Raw genomic sequence first — 14,181 nt, 5'->3', positions numbered from 1 at the left:
GAAAGTTGCTGAACTGGCAACAGTGGGGTGACTATTGTTAACTGTAAATGTGCAGACATGACCTGGTCGGTTGGTTTGTCAGTCAAATGTCTTACAGGAGAAAAGAAAAGCACAGCGTTCACCACTGAAGGGGGTTGGCCATGTGGTGTTTGTCAATAATGTGACAGCAATGCAGCAGGGCATTATGGGTGTTTCACTGACATAGTGAAGTAATATAAGTGGTGTGGTTGTGTTTACACTGTGTAGGAAGTAATATGCATCAATAAATACTGTCATAAACAGCAGTATTCATATTGGCTATCAAATTTTCATTTCTGTGCAGATCGAGTTTTGGTTACAGCTGTGATGAATCCATAAGCACCTTTCCTTGTGATGTAGCAGTAGGTTATGTTAATGACATCAAATGGCTGGAGTGCTGACATTAATAAAAGTTTATGTAGCTAATTTCTTTCCTTGCATATTGATGATTAAAAATTCATAATATAACAGAAGGAAAATCAAATACAAACAACATTTTTATTGATGTACTAATGAGGCTCTAAAATGACCTGAAGAAAACCAAGCAAATTCTTGTACAGAACCCATTAGAGGCAAAACACTGGAACTTCTTTGTTAGGAAAACCCCTGATTTTTTTTTCTTAGTTTGAGAAAGACCATAAACTGTCGCAGTAACTGTTTATAGTCAGAAATTTGGCTGCCATGCAGAGTTCTGTGCTCTCTATTCTATATCAAGGACAACTTTTCTTGTTTTTTGACAATTTGGGCTGAGCTAATACATTTTCCATAAATCAATTTCATGACCTTTTCAGACAACTGCACTGTCCCTTCATATTAAGAAAACTGCTTTTGAACTCAATCTCTTCCACTTGATTACGTTGATGAAGGTTACTGAGATTGTCCAAAGGGGAGGAGTGTGTGTGCACTTATAGGTAACTTGATTAATCATCATGAAACTGGGTCAGGGTGGCAGAACTTAGGTTTGCTGAGTTGGTGTGTGTGTTGCTGAGTCTGCTCAATCTCAGTTTAAACATTCAGTAGAGTTGGACTTGTTTTTTAAATGTACTGAAATATGTATGGGACTTGGTATTCCAGTTCAGTTCTTACAAGTCACTTTAGGACGGACATTAGCCAAACATAAATTTCTTGCTGCAAATTCTAAGATGCAAAGTTCCAAATTTAAGCACACTGATTTTGAACATCCAGGAAAATGTAAATTATGTAGCTTTCTCTCTGGTTTTATTCTCTCTATATTGTGTTGGTGTCACATTTTAAAGTCAAACCTCCTTGTCTTGCTGTTTATCTTCCTGCTTTAAAATTGAACAGAGATGCAGTGAATCTGCTGATATTCTGTATTTTGGAGGATCCGATTTTCTGGCAGAGAATGACTCAACCACGCTTCATGAATCTTACCAATTGAAATCAGCCACCCACTCAGTCGTGCTGCCTCACACTGTGAGTCTGCAGGTTTTGTTGATATCTTGTCAGAGAAACTTGGCTTAGGATGGGAATGTGCAAATCTGGGATTGGAGAATCATTTGGAAGACATCTGTCAGTCTAGAAAAGTGTCAACAGACATGCAAATCTAATGAAAACCCATCCATATCAAATTTGATAAAAAACCTTTTTATTTTTCATTATGTCGTCTGCACCTTGGCCTGTCAGTTTTAGAGGCTGGGGATCCACAGATCAGAGAAGATCTCAGCAGATATACGATTTAGTGAAGCTTGAAACGACATACTACGATTCACTGATTCCTACTTTTGTTTGTTTCCAGTCCACGCTCATGTTCGGATTCTTTTAGTGTGTAATTAAACTCTTCATTTTCATTTTGTCATTTGCCAAAGTGCAAATGTTTGTTTTTTGCATTTTATTCTCTGGTATGTAATCAAAACCAAGGTGCCTTGTAAAAAGAAAATTGGTGAGTGGAAATGTTGAAGCAACAGACAGGATGTGAAATTTGTGCTGAGATATGTTGGACTGTGGCCCAAAGCATAACACCTAGATACTTACAAAGAAGCTGAGGGCAATAGTTTTGAAGTTGCCTTCAATGAACCCTGATCTCTGCTCCTTAGATAATTTATATTCAGAGCTGGAGAAGTGTGTGTGTGTGTGTGTGTGTGTGTGTGTGTGTGTGCGAGAGTAACTTGACCCAGTTACACCGGTTATGTCTGAAGGAATGGGCCAAAATTCTTGCCAACTATTGAGAGAAGCTTATGGATGTAAACTCAAAATATCATATGGTTTTAAAAAGCAATTTGAACAAATACCACCGTATTTGTACAATATGCGTAAACTCCTGAATCTCAAGGATTAAAGATTTTTCGTTATTCCGGCATCTAGCAAATGGACATGGTTACTGTAATCCTAAATGAGCTTAAAGTAAAGATTTAATTTCAGAGAGGAAACATTAGTTCTCTTAATAATTCATAAAAACAGCAAAACATTTCTATATATACCACTTACACAAATATTGGAGTACATAAATATAGTTGGTTTTATGAACAGAGAATAATAAATGACTTGATTCTAATTCATTTAAATGTAAGCACATTTATAGTGTCGCATTTCTGAATGCACATTGTGTTTATAGCTTGAAGGTTTAACCATCTTGACTTTAATATTGTTTTAGTAAAACTGCCCATTTTTGATTGAAGAATAAAAGGCTGCATGGGTGTTGTTTGATGGATTCATGCATTAAAGAGTGTTTTTTTTTATCAATTTCTTACATAAGAGAGACAGTAAACCTTAATGATGAACTCCTACATGGTAACCATTTTTTCTCTGCATATATCATCATCCTTTGTCTCATTTCATTTTTTATCCTTCATTCCTCTTCCCCCTGTTTATCATCATCCCTTCTCTGCTGGAGTTAAGCATTTTCTGGCAGTGCCAATGCACAGGAGGGTAATGATGGATGGAGTTGAACAAAGGAAGGGATGGAAAGATGGATGAAATGATGGAGAGACTTAGGAGTTGGTGGGATGGAGGCCGACAAGGCTGAAGATCACAGCCATCTGCTCCTCCATTGACCTCCTGGGATGGTGCATTAGCATGGTGTTTGTGTAGTAGAGCATCAGTGTTTCTGCAGCATCCCTAAAGCTGTCAAACTGTGGGGGGAATTAATTTTATTTTCACCAAACTCGCTGCCGGCATCCATTGTTTTGTTGCAGCCCTTTTGGTCTCATTATTATGGTGATTCTGTGGTTTTCTGCTGTGTTTTAATACAATTGCCTTAATGTTTTCCTTTGAACTTTTCCCACCTCTGAGCTCCAACATATATCTGTGTTAATTTGCAGTTTAAAGAGCGTGAAGTGGACATCAAAAGCAGAGGCGGCGCTCCCTGCTGCTGAATCGAGTAGTAGTTTCCTTCTCGGAGCGCGCTCAGACCAGCTAGGCCAGAGGTGGTTTTATCAGGTTTTGTTCATTGGAATAAACACACAAGCTGAAATGATTTAGCGAGAAGTTTGAAGTGCAGAGTGACGGTACTTTTAGCTTCGGATCTCAGCTGATGTGTTGGGCACAGTTTTCTCTTGTTGCGCTGACGCTTCGGTGTAAATAAATTCCCACATTCGATTGAGGACACAGATGAGGATAATCAAATTTACCATGAAATGGGCCAGTTCAGGCCACTTTGGAAACAAGTGTCCTCTCCTGTACTCCAGTACTCTATCAGCCCTGGTTGTCCTGATTATTTAAGACAAACATGTTTATTTGTTCTGATATATTTACTCAGTTTACTTGATTTAACAATTCTGAGTTCAGCTGTGCAAAGTGGTGCATCAAGATGTCTGCGCTAGTATTGGTTCTCCTTTTATGGAAATCATGTGGCAGTCAAAAGAAAAATGTGTTATGATGAGAAAACTCAGTTCCCTGAAAATCTTTTTTTATCGACAGCCATTATAGATGATTATGTCCTACTGTCCTCCTAGATTTTTAGGCCAATAAAAAAGGTACAACATGACAGAAATTATGTGTAGTGTCAGCCAGCCTCGTGTGAGTACATGCAATCAAATCATTAGATTTGATTGCATGTAATTGTCAAGATGCTGCAATCTCTAAAATATGTTTCTCTCACCACGCTGATGCATTTTATAACTATGAATGTTTGTGTCTGTGTTCAGATCAGTTGATATGCGGTTTCTGAAAACAAGTAGCACCACATATATACATTATTCAGTCTTGCATGTGAACATTATTTTGGAAGTGTGAGTTTATTTCATTTCATCAAAGCAAAAATAAATAATGGATATTGGAAGTCAAGGATAAAAAGTAAATGTGATATAGAAAGGAAATGGTGGTGGAAGAAGATGCACATTGAAAGAAAAAAAAACAGTCAGTAGAAAGAATACTGTAACAAACTGTGAATTAATGGAAGAAGTAAAATATGCAGAATTTTACAGGTGGGTGAAAAAACCTCAAACATAAAGTACAATTAGCATTAGAATAAACTCCAGCACTGAAAAAAAAACGAGATATTTGTGTCACAAAGTATCACAGTTTGAAACAGTAATGCGCTGTTTTAAATGGAGAACCCAGCTACTCTGGTAACAACACATTTGTAGACTAAGTGGAGCTTAAAAGGAAGTAGCAATATTTGTTTTAAATTTAAAGCCTCACTGAAGTTAAAGGAACATGACAAATGTTTGAGAATGTCATCCTTTGTATGAATTTATGTGCATTTGGTCTATTTATGCATGTTTAGACACATTTTACTCATCCATGTTGGCACAGTAAAACAGAAGGAATACAGAGTTTGCCTGCTCGTCACAAGAGTTGTTTTAATCTTAAATTGTGGAAAAAATGGGTCATATTCTTAGTTGTGCCTGTGCAAAGTTTTCCTTCTTTTTGTTTTCTCTCATTTACTGCTTCCTCTTTCATTTTCTTATTCTTCACTGTCCCACTTAGTGAGTGGGGTCTTTGAACACTTGCTGCATGGTGACAGCATTGATGTTTCTCTTGCCTGTGGCTGCCTTGTTGATGCTGCTGAGAGAAGTAGGGCGAAGACGATGAGGCGGAACAAAAAAGTAAATGGTTTTATTTGTTGCAGAGAGTGTAGGAAAATAACGTCGCAAATCGAATGGGCTTGAAACGCAATCAACAAAAAGTGGGAACAAAGTTTCATTGGGTTACAACACAAAGGGTCAAAACAAGTTGAAAAAATATATTTTTCATAGATAATTTGTTTATTTGGAGCATGTTTACTGATGGCATTACATCTGCTGTTTTATTTTTTTTCCTACAGCAAAAGCAGCAGAGTGTTTCATGTCTGTGCTGACAGAATGAGGGAGGCAGAGGGTGGGATTGGTGTCAACACATGAAAGATGGGTTTATTGTGGGCAACGTGACAGCAGAGGAGGAGGAAGAAGGGGAAAAGAAGACCGTTTCTTTTAGCTCTATTATTGATGAAGAGGACTTCAGTTCTCAGATTTTTCTAACATTGCTTTGACACCATTCATATAAACTTTGACAGGAAGGTGATTGAGAATAAACAAACATTACAGCTACAGAACTCAAAAGAAAATTAGTGTGCTAATTATGTTATTTGAAGCCAACTAAAAACTTCAAAGCTTTAACGTTTCACAAATCAATGGAACTGAGGTGAACAAAATACAACAAAAAGTAGTATTGATTAAATTTAAGAGCTCTCAGTTCAATCTAATTAACTGAAACTATTCATTCTTGTTGCAAGTCATTCAGGTTTAATTCAGTGTAAGGCAAGTTTTGACAGTCATATTCAGAAAATCATTAAATTCCAGTAATTAAAATTTTAACGAAGGAAAGCAGCAGATCAAATTGACTAGTGATGCGAATCTTGGTGTTCCACATGGTTCTGTTCTTGCTCCTGTTTTATTTAAGCTGCCAGAACACAAGAGGCTAATAATTATGGGCTTCAGTGGAGACATGGATGTTGAATAACAGAATATGTGGAACTCTTTTGGCTGCTGACTTGTTGAATTCTTTGTTATTCACCCCATTCTGAGACTTTGTGGGTGAATAAAAATGGTTAGAATGGGGAAAAGAAAGTAGAAATTGGAGAAAAAGTAAATCAGAATTTGGAAAGTAATAAAACAGATTTTACAGGAACCACATATTTCGTCTGCAAATAAAAGCTAAAAACTTAATCTACTCCTTATCTTCTCATCTGTTTTTTTTTTTGGACTTGAACATGAAAGTTTTTATTATGCAGGTAGTGACTCATCTTTTCAGACAGGCTCTGTTGGTTGGGTATTTTGGCCTATTATATTAGCTACCCATCTTGGTTTTTTTATACCCAGTTGTCTCTCTTGAGGTTCTTATTGCTTGCAGTAGATGCAATACAGTCAAATATGTGAGGCAAAGTTTTCATATTAAAGGAAACGGTGGTACTGAAACAAGTGACTATTACTTTTTATGCAATGCTTTATTATCTCAGACATCTTTATGTCAGCATCTGCCCCTAATCCTCTTTAAATCTATCTGCAGCCAGGCGTTACTAACCACAATGCAGCAGTGGATATACACTTAAACTTGGGAATGAGAACAGTGGCCCAGTCTCATGGAGTTGTGTAACTTGTGGTTCTGGGTGGAAAACAAAGCTTGGTCCATGACTGCAACAAGGCAGGAGTTGTTTGGCTCTTGCTGCGCTGGCGTGACGATGTCTGTAGATAATGAAATTACAGTGAGCATGTGGTGATGTCAACCTGTCTGCAGAGTTCAGCTGGCTGCGCTGATGGGAGGCTCGGACTGTCTGGACGTAAACTATTGGCAAAGGAAATATTCTTGGAAATCAGTTTTCATGTGACCACATCAGAGTCAAGTAAACAGAACAATAAAAAAATAAAGTATGGGCTTGGAATAGTTTGATCTGGAGATGTTTCTATAAGATTGCTGCAACATTGTAGAGGTCTGTTACTGTTTTCTGCTTTTCAGACCAAAGCAGCTAAATAACTGTATGACCTGCTGGTCTAATTTTGTTTACAAGTCTTCATATACAGCAGAGTCCACATTCAGGGTCAGCGGAGTCATTATCTGACTCAATATTCACCAAGATTTTCACACCTGCATGCTTTGCTCACAAATCCACCACAGATAATAATTTTTGCTTTTAATGAAATAAAAATGTTCTTGCAGAGTAAACTCAACTCAAACTTTTTTTTTCTAAGTCAGATAAACTGGCAGCTCATCAGTGATGATTCAGCACATTAATATCATGTACTTTCTTCATATCTGCAGATACAGCATGTTCAGCTTGTGCTTTTTTTCTTGAATAAAGTCATAATTCAGACTTCTTATGGCGAGTTAAAGGCAAGGTTGTCATCATTATTCAACATATTAACCAGAAATAAATATCTTTACTGTACATTACATATTTTAGAAGTTTGGAATGTTTGTGGTTTTTTGTTCAAAAAGTTGCAGCATAGTGTTGATTTATTATCACAACTGCTTTTGTTGTTTCCTTTAAACTTCTAACATAAAACACAGTTTAGTGCTAATTTGTGTGCCTGCATTTAAAAACACTATTTTCTATGATGTAATTTATGAACATTATACTTTTTTTCTATGCACTTTCACCAGAGACATGAATTGATTCTTACACATCCACGTGAAACCTTCTCCACCCGTGTGATGTAACTGACAAGGCTCCAGTCTGGGAGTGTGTCAGACATCTTGTTTGTGTCGTATTTGTTGCTGCAGCTGAGAAACATGGCATTAAAGCTTCACATGAAACACGAAGGCGAAGTCAGTGGTGTATTATGCAACAAAACATTTGAGCAATGCAACAAATAGCTTTGTGATTGAGCAATTTTTGTTTGTTGTATTTAATATCACGTGCTTCTTTCTGCACATTTAATGTTTCTAGGCTCAATAATGTCTACAGAGTGCTTTAAAGTTTGTTTTGTAAAGAAGTCTAAGTAAACTGTTAGACAGCAGTCCTTCGTGATTGAGGAAGTTATTCACTGGGTGGTTAGTGTTGTGTGTAAAGTCACTGTGTGTTCATACAGATGGCGTAAAGCTGATATCGCCACAAGCTGCAAAGTCAGAGTCTCGATGCTATCTGCTAACCTTTTAACAATTAACATTGAGAACGGACTGTAACTGTGTTATAACCAGAGTCAAACTGAATTGTTTGCAGTTGAATTTGAATCTGTCTGTAGGATTGATTGGATTAATCTGGTTTCATATTTCTGGATTTGAATTGGAACTGCTTGTCATCTTAAGTATCTTGAGATGACATTTGTTGGGTATTTGTAAACAAATTAAATCAAACTGAATTTTGTAGCGATGACATGAAATAAAACTTTGTTGCTGAATGACTCTGGACTCTGTAGCTGTTTTAAAGGAGACCTATTATGCAAAATTCAAATTTTTGTACTTTCATTTGGGTCTCTAAGTCACTTATTTTTGGCAATAAGTTAATGTTTGTGTGTCAAAAACCTCCTGAATGAAATGTCACAAATCAGCAAGAACTGGCTCTCATCTAGCTACTCCAGGAAGTCCATCCGTTACCTAGCAACCCCAGTGGAACCTAACTTGTCACCTAACAACCCAAGCTGAGTTTCAGTGTGTTTGGTCAGCTGGTTTTCTCTCTCTTCAGTCTTGTTTGGAAAGACATGTGTTTTGTTGTTTCTTACCATTCCAAAACCAGTTGCTGTGTTCTTCTGGGTTGTGCAGGAGGCTCCACTTTTGCTTTCCAAAGATGTAAGGTTGTTAATTGTGCATCTATTTGCTGCCATTTTTATGTGTGTTTGTAAATATTTTTGGGAGGCGTGGCCAGCAGCAGCTTATCTGGATTTAAAGTGACAAGAGGCCCTAAAACAAACCTCATTTTGAAAGGAGGCAAAACTGAGCAGACTATAATCTGAAGTTCATTTTGTGCAAAAAATATAGTGAACATATTTTGTATAGCTCATAAACCTATCCTAACCTGTTCAAGGATGCATTATACATTACTTTTAAAAGTTTACTATCTAAGATGTGTTGACGCTATAAACTGCACAGTTTGCTTTAGGTCGAAAAAAGGTCTGATTTAAAAAGGCAGAAATATATCAGATTTCTTCTCATTTGTCCAAAAGGCCCAGCTGGAGGCCCAGAAAGCCACGCAGGACTTCAACCGAGCCACCGAGGTTCTGCGAGCAGCGAAGGAAACCATCTCCCTGGCTGAGCAGAGGCTCCTGGAGGAAGACAACCGGCAGTTCGACTCCGCTTGGCAGGAGATGCTGAACCACGCCACACAGCGGGTGAGCAGAGGCTTTTATTCTGAAAGGAAATTGTCTTGGTTTTAGATTTTGGTTGAGCATTGAACAAGTCTTCCATGAATTCATCCATTTGGGGACACTTAATGGACAAACTCATGGGTCTAACTTGTAAATAATTAAATTTTTTAACTAAAACACACAGCATAATCCACAGTGTAATAATTTGTTTAACAAATACGAAGCAGAGGTGAATAGCCATTGGTTCTTCCAGGTGATGGAGGCAGAGCACACCAAGACGAGAAGTGAGCTTTTGCACAAGGAGACGGCGGCGAAGTACACGGCAGCCATCAGCCGCATGAAGCAACTGGAGAAGAAACTGAAACGAACCATCAGCAAGTCCAAGTAAGAGCATTGATCTGCAGCTTTGGGACATTAAATTAGATCAGTCATAATTCTGTTGCTGCAACTTTTAACAAGACCTAAGCTTCAACCCTTTTAAATTTAAAAGGGAACCAGATGTTCTTTCTTTTCTATATTTTTTATTTTGCAAGTCATGCAGAATTAAATCATTGAATTATTAAACCTAGAATTCTGTAACAAAGTACACACCAATACCTTAATATTGTCAGAAATGTAGTCATAAAAAAATCACTACTGTTTAAACTTTACCTTTAATAACATAAAGTTATCTAGTTTTTAAAGTGCAATCAGTAATGCTTTTATAACAAATTTATATCAGTAATGATTTCTTGGTTAATGTCAAGTTGTCATAACAAAGACATTTTCAAAAATGTCAACTTTGTATTAAAAGTGTCATAATTTACCGAATGACGCTTTATGACAACAGTCATAAATATTCATGAAGGCTTATTCATGTTCATGACAGGTGTTATGACAGTGTCATGACAATCTTATTCACCCCCCTTCAAATAAAGTGTTACCAAAAATTGTTGTCTGATTTCATCCATCCATTGTTTATACCTGCTCAGTTTTATTCATTAGAAGTGAAAGCAGCAGCAAAACTGTAATCATTGCCATTCTTGTTATGATAAATAGTCTTTTTTAGTTTTATGTTGTACCAACCTCTTGGGTTTTTACAAGAGAAAAAGTCCAAAAAAGATGTTTTGATCTATATTAATTGGATTGAGCATGTATTTTGCTTTATGTTAGAAATCTAGTAAATTTATATTTAACGCTTTTATTATGAAGGCTTGCTGGAACTTCTGTCGTAATCTGCTGTACTGATGTTTTCGAGAAAGTAGAACTTGCCAAACAGTTTCAGAAATAAATGCATGTTGTTTTTAGAAATGCTGCTGAGTAGAATGAGATATGTGGTTACAGTTCTAGAAGTCCAAGAATTTAGACACAATAAAACAGACAAACCAGAACATTCTGAAGATAAAATTTCACATTAACCCACCAGGCAGTTAGTAGCGGCTGGCAGCGATAAAAGCAGATAAACACACACCTAAAATACAACAGTACATACTTGTTACCCTTTGATGTTGATTTATCTCCATTTAACTGAACATCTGAGACATTGTGTTTAAAAGTTTCAATAGTGTGGTCATTTCTTATAAATTCAAACATTGTCATAAATTCATGAATTTCTGATGCTAAAATTGCCACTGGTCATGGTAACATGTTGATAAACTACATAAAGGACTTGTAAAAATGGATTTTACATATACATGCATATTTTGTGTGAGTTCTGGTTTTTCACGGTGGTATTTTCAGCTGCATCTCGCCTGGATGTGCTCTGACAGCTTGTCCTTTGCTGGTCCAGCATGTGGACACAGCATGGCGGCGAGCTGCAGGGCCTCCAAGCAGACTGTCACTGCATGGCTGACTGCTTGATGTTGATTTCAGCCAAATGTTCTGCTGAAAACCCGAGAACTGTATTTCAGCATAGCTGCATCAGTTTATAATGTTCTCTCTTCTGTCCATCTGTCCCTATAAAACAGCTTAATGACAGGTAGTGTGACAAAACCGAACCAGGTGCGAGATATTTCAGTTTTCTATTTTTGCGTCGAGGTGATATTGTGCTTCTCTTTTCAGAGGAAAGTGGTTCATCTAAAAATGGTAAAACCTTGTTTTACTCAACCCCACAGAAAGCAGTCAGGTGATTTTAAACAGGTGTTTAAAAAGGGGAAGTCTGGCTAAATGTGGCGCAGTCACAAGTTGCAGCGGAACTGCAGAATCACATGATAGAAAATGTGAAAGCATAAAAAATCTCATTAGTGTGTGAAGTTTTTCAGAAAAGTACGAGGAACCAGTTCCATCAGAACAAATTTTATTGTTCACTGGAAACCAGGACACATTTATACAGATTTTGTTTTAGTGAAGCGGTTTCATGTTGAACTCAAATTTTACATTTCATTCTAAATTTAAATACACTAAAATGTAAAAGTACCAGTCTAGTTCCAGCACACAATGTTTTTGCCTGCTAAAATTTAGCTTTTCATTCTGCAGCTACAACACTATAGGCTGTAAGGCCTGAAACTCTTTCAGCATCTTCAAAACTGATCCTGATTCAACCTGAGATGTTGCGTAAGATCCTCTGTCATGTCCTCTATCTTCATCTCACAGCTTAGAGTGAGGAGGAGGGTGTATGAGCCGAGGCAGGCAGGGCATGTCTGGACAAGCAGAGGAAATGTAAAGATCTCTATTTGACAATAGTCAGAGGAGAAACTATGTTTGTTTGTTTGAAAATGAGAGTTTTGAGAGAGTTTAGCAGCAGTGCATAAAAATCCAGACTTGAAGCAACCAAATCCAATACCTGATGAATATAAATTTTAGGACCTAATTGATATAAGTTGCCAAAATCTCACTAGTATCCCACTTTACAGTTAGCTTTTAATGCATCAAAGCACAGTGCAGTAATTTATAAAGCATGCTGTTGGATTCTTGGTTTCAAAAACTCTGAAGCATATGATGCTAAATGTAGAAAATAATATGCTAATATGATATGACATATGATGCTAATACCATTTTTGGTATACAATTCTTGCTGAACATTCACCAATGTATTCCATAATTCAGAATTAATATTTAAATAAAGAAAATATAAATATTCTCTGAAAAGAACAAAAAATGGTTTATTGCTGAGCCATTGCTAAATAAGGTAGACAATGTGGAAACTCAACAAATTCTCTTTAAGATAAAAACGTTTTAGATTTTTTCATATTTAACTTATTTTACTCATATATTTTCTGAGAGGTAAAGCATAATTTGGATGTTTTCTTCTTGGATCCAGTCTATCTGCATCAGAAGCTGCCGCCTTGCTGTGCGTTGCCTTGGCAGGGTGTTAATTTGTTTTGCATTGCCTGCTCATTCAACATCACAATGCCTTTATCTCCTTCTCCTCCAGCAGGTTGCCATGGTGATGATGTGGGTTCTGCTCTGTACTGTGTTTTTTCACCCCCTTCTAATCTCCTCTCCTCTGACCTCTCCTCCACAGGCCGTACTTTGAGATGAAGGCGAAGTACTACCTTCAGCTGGAGGTACGTCATGACTGTTAAACTCTTACTGATTCAACTTTGGATGATGATTTTACTGGATTCAATTATTTTTCCTGAAATGTTGACTAGTTTAAATGTGTCCAACATTGAACTTCCAGAAAGCACTTCTGTAATATTTAATTTCTTTCAAACACAAAATTTTCTCCTCAGACATCTTAATCAAAGCTCCAAAGCTCCTTAATTCTGCTCTCAGCACAGTTCATGCTAAACCAAAATGTACCTTTACATCTTGTAGCATCACTTTTCAGTTTGCTCCTCTTTTCTCCTCCAGAACCTGAAGAAAACCGTGGATGAGCGACAAGCCAAACTGTCTCAGGCCAAAGGAGAGTACAGGACAGCTCTGAAGAACCTGGAGATGATCTCTGATGAAATCCACGAGCGCCGCCGGAGCTCCACTATCGGGCCGCGCAGACCGGGAGTCGGCGCCGAGGGGGACAGCAGTTCTGGGGACGACGTCTCCAGCTTCAAGATGGAGTCGGATGGAATATCCAGTGAGTTCAGAGTCGGGTTTCTCTGGTTCGTTCAGCTTCAGAGAAATGTTTGATGAACTTTTAAAAGCATTAAGGTTTCCCTGTCCTGTGAGTACTTGCTGTTTTATGTCAAACCTAACTGTGTTCAGTTGAACAATTACAAAAAAATGTGCACACTACAGAAATTTGATTTGTAGAGATGTTTTACTGTGAGATTAAAAGCCTAAATCTGTTTCATGCGTGAACAGGAGGGATGTTCTTATCACAGCCAGCAGTTCTGCCTTTTTAAAGACCTTGTTGTCATTCCTTTAACAACTGATAACTGTCGAAAGCAAAAGCAGGAGAGGTTAATGAAGAAAAGCAGCTTAAAGAACACACAGAACACATTTTCTGAACACAGTCGTATTGTAATACAATATATTCCCCAGGGACTCCACTGAAATCTCTGTTGATGCTAAAGTTGGTAGAAGTTCATTTATGTCTCAAGAGAAATTACAGAACATGAGAAAAGCCAGTGACACAGTAGTAACAGTAACCAAGTGATTAACAGTTGATGGTAAACACTGCAAAATGAATTCTGGTATTAAACTTTAATTAACTTTAATTGTCAGAAACCAATTTTACCATAGAAAAATAACTTTTTTTTTTTTAAAGAATTCATGTTTTTCTATTTTTCTTCATCATTTTCTTTAGAATATTTCAGCTGAAGTTCATCCAAGCAGCCTCTGAGCTTTATTTGAGATGTTTTTATTATCTGAAGCAGAAGTGCAAAAAGTGGGTATGCAGCGTATGCAACGCATAGGGGCGCAGCACCAGAGGGGGCGCCAAAACCCCGTCTGGAGGGGGCGATGTGCCGATTATGTTTTCCCATACAGTGCAGCGCAACTCACGCTCCTTCACCTCTCGCACATAACGAGGTACATGTAGAGAGTTTTACACTCCACTCCACATAGCGTCGCCTCGGGGGGGGGGGGGTTTGGAGGGGCGTGAATACCCCCTGAAGTCCTTTCCTCG

General features: G+C 37.6%; 1 protein-coding gene across 1 annotated transcript in view; it reads left to right on the top strand.

Moving 5' to 3' along the window:
- sh3bp5b (SH3-domain binding protein 5b (BTK-associated)) overlaps nucleotides 1-14,181 on the top strand; it is a 29,521-nt gene that overhangs the window by 8,224 nt on the left and 7,116 nt on the right. Inside the window, exons 4-7 of the mRNA XM_015055123.1 lie at nucleotides 9,054-9,218; nucleotides 9,448-9,578; nucleotides 12,637-12,679; nucleotides 12,969-13,188. Of these exons, the coding sequence (XP_014910609.1) occupies nucleotides 9,054-9,218; nucleotides 9,448-9,578; nucleotides 12,637-12,679; nucleotides 12,969-13,188 (559 nt within the window). The remainder of the gene's footprint in view (nucleotides 1-9,053; nucleotides 9,219-9,447; nucleotides 9,579-12,636; nucleotides 12,680-12,968; nucleotides 13,189-14,181) is intronic.

This window comes from Poecilia latipinna, unplaced genomic scaffold (assembly GCF_001443285.1).
Source record: "Poecilia latipinna isolate Pla-1442-1.1 unplaced genomic scaffold, P_latipinna-1.0 Scaffold1296, whole genome shotgun sequence".
Classification (NCBI taxonomy): domain Eukaryota; kingdom Metazoa; phylum Chordata; class Actinopteri; order Cyprinodontiformes; family Poeciliidae; genus Poecilia; species Poecilia latipinna.
Note: the sequence above shows the minus strand (reverse complement) of the source record. Positions and strands in the feature narration are given on the sequence as shown.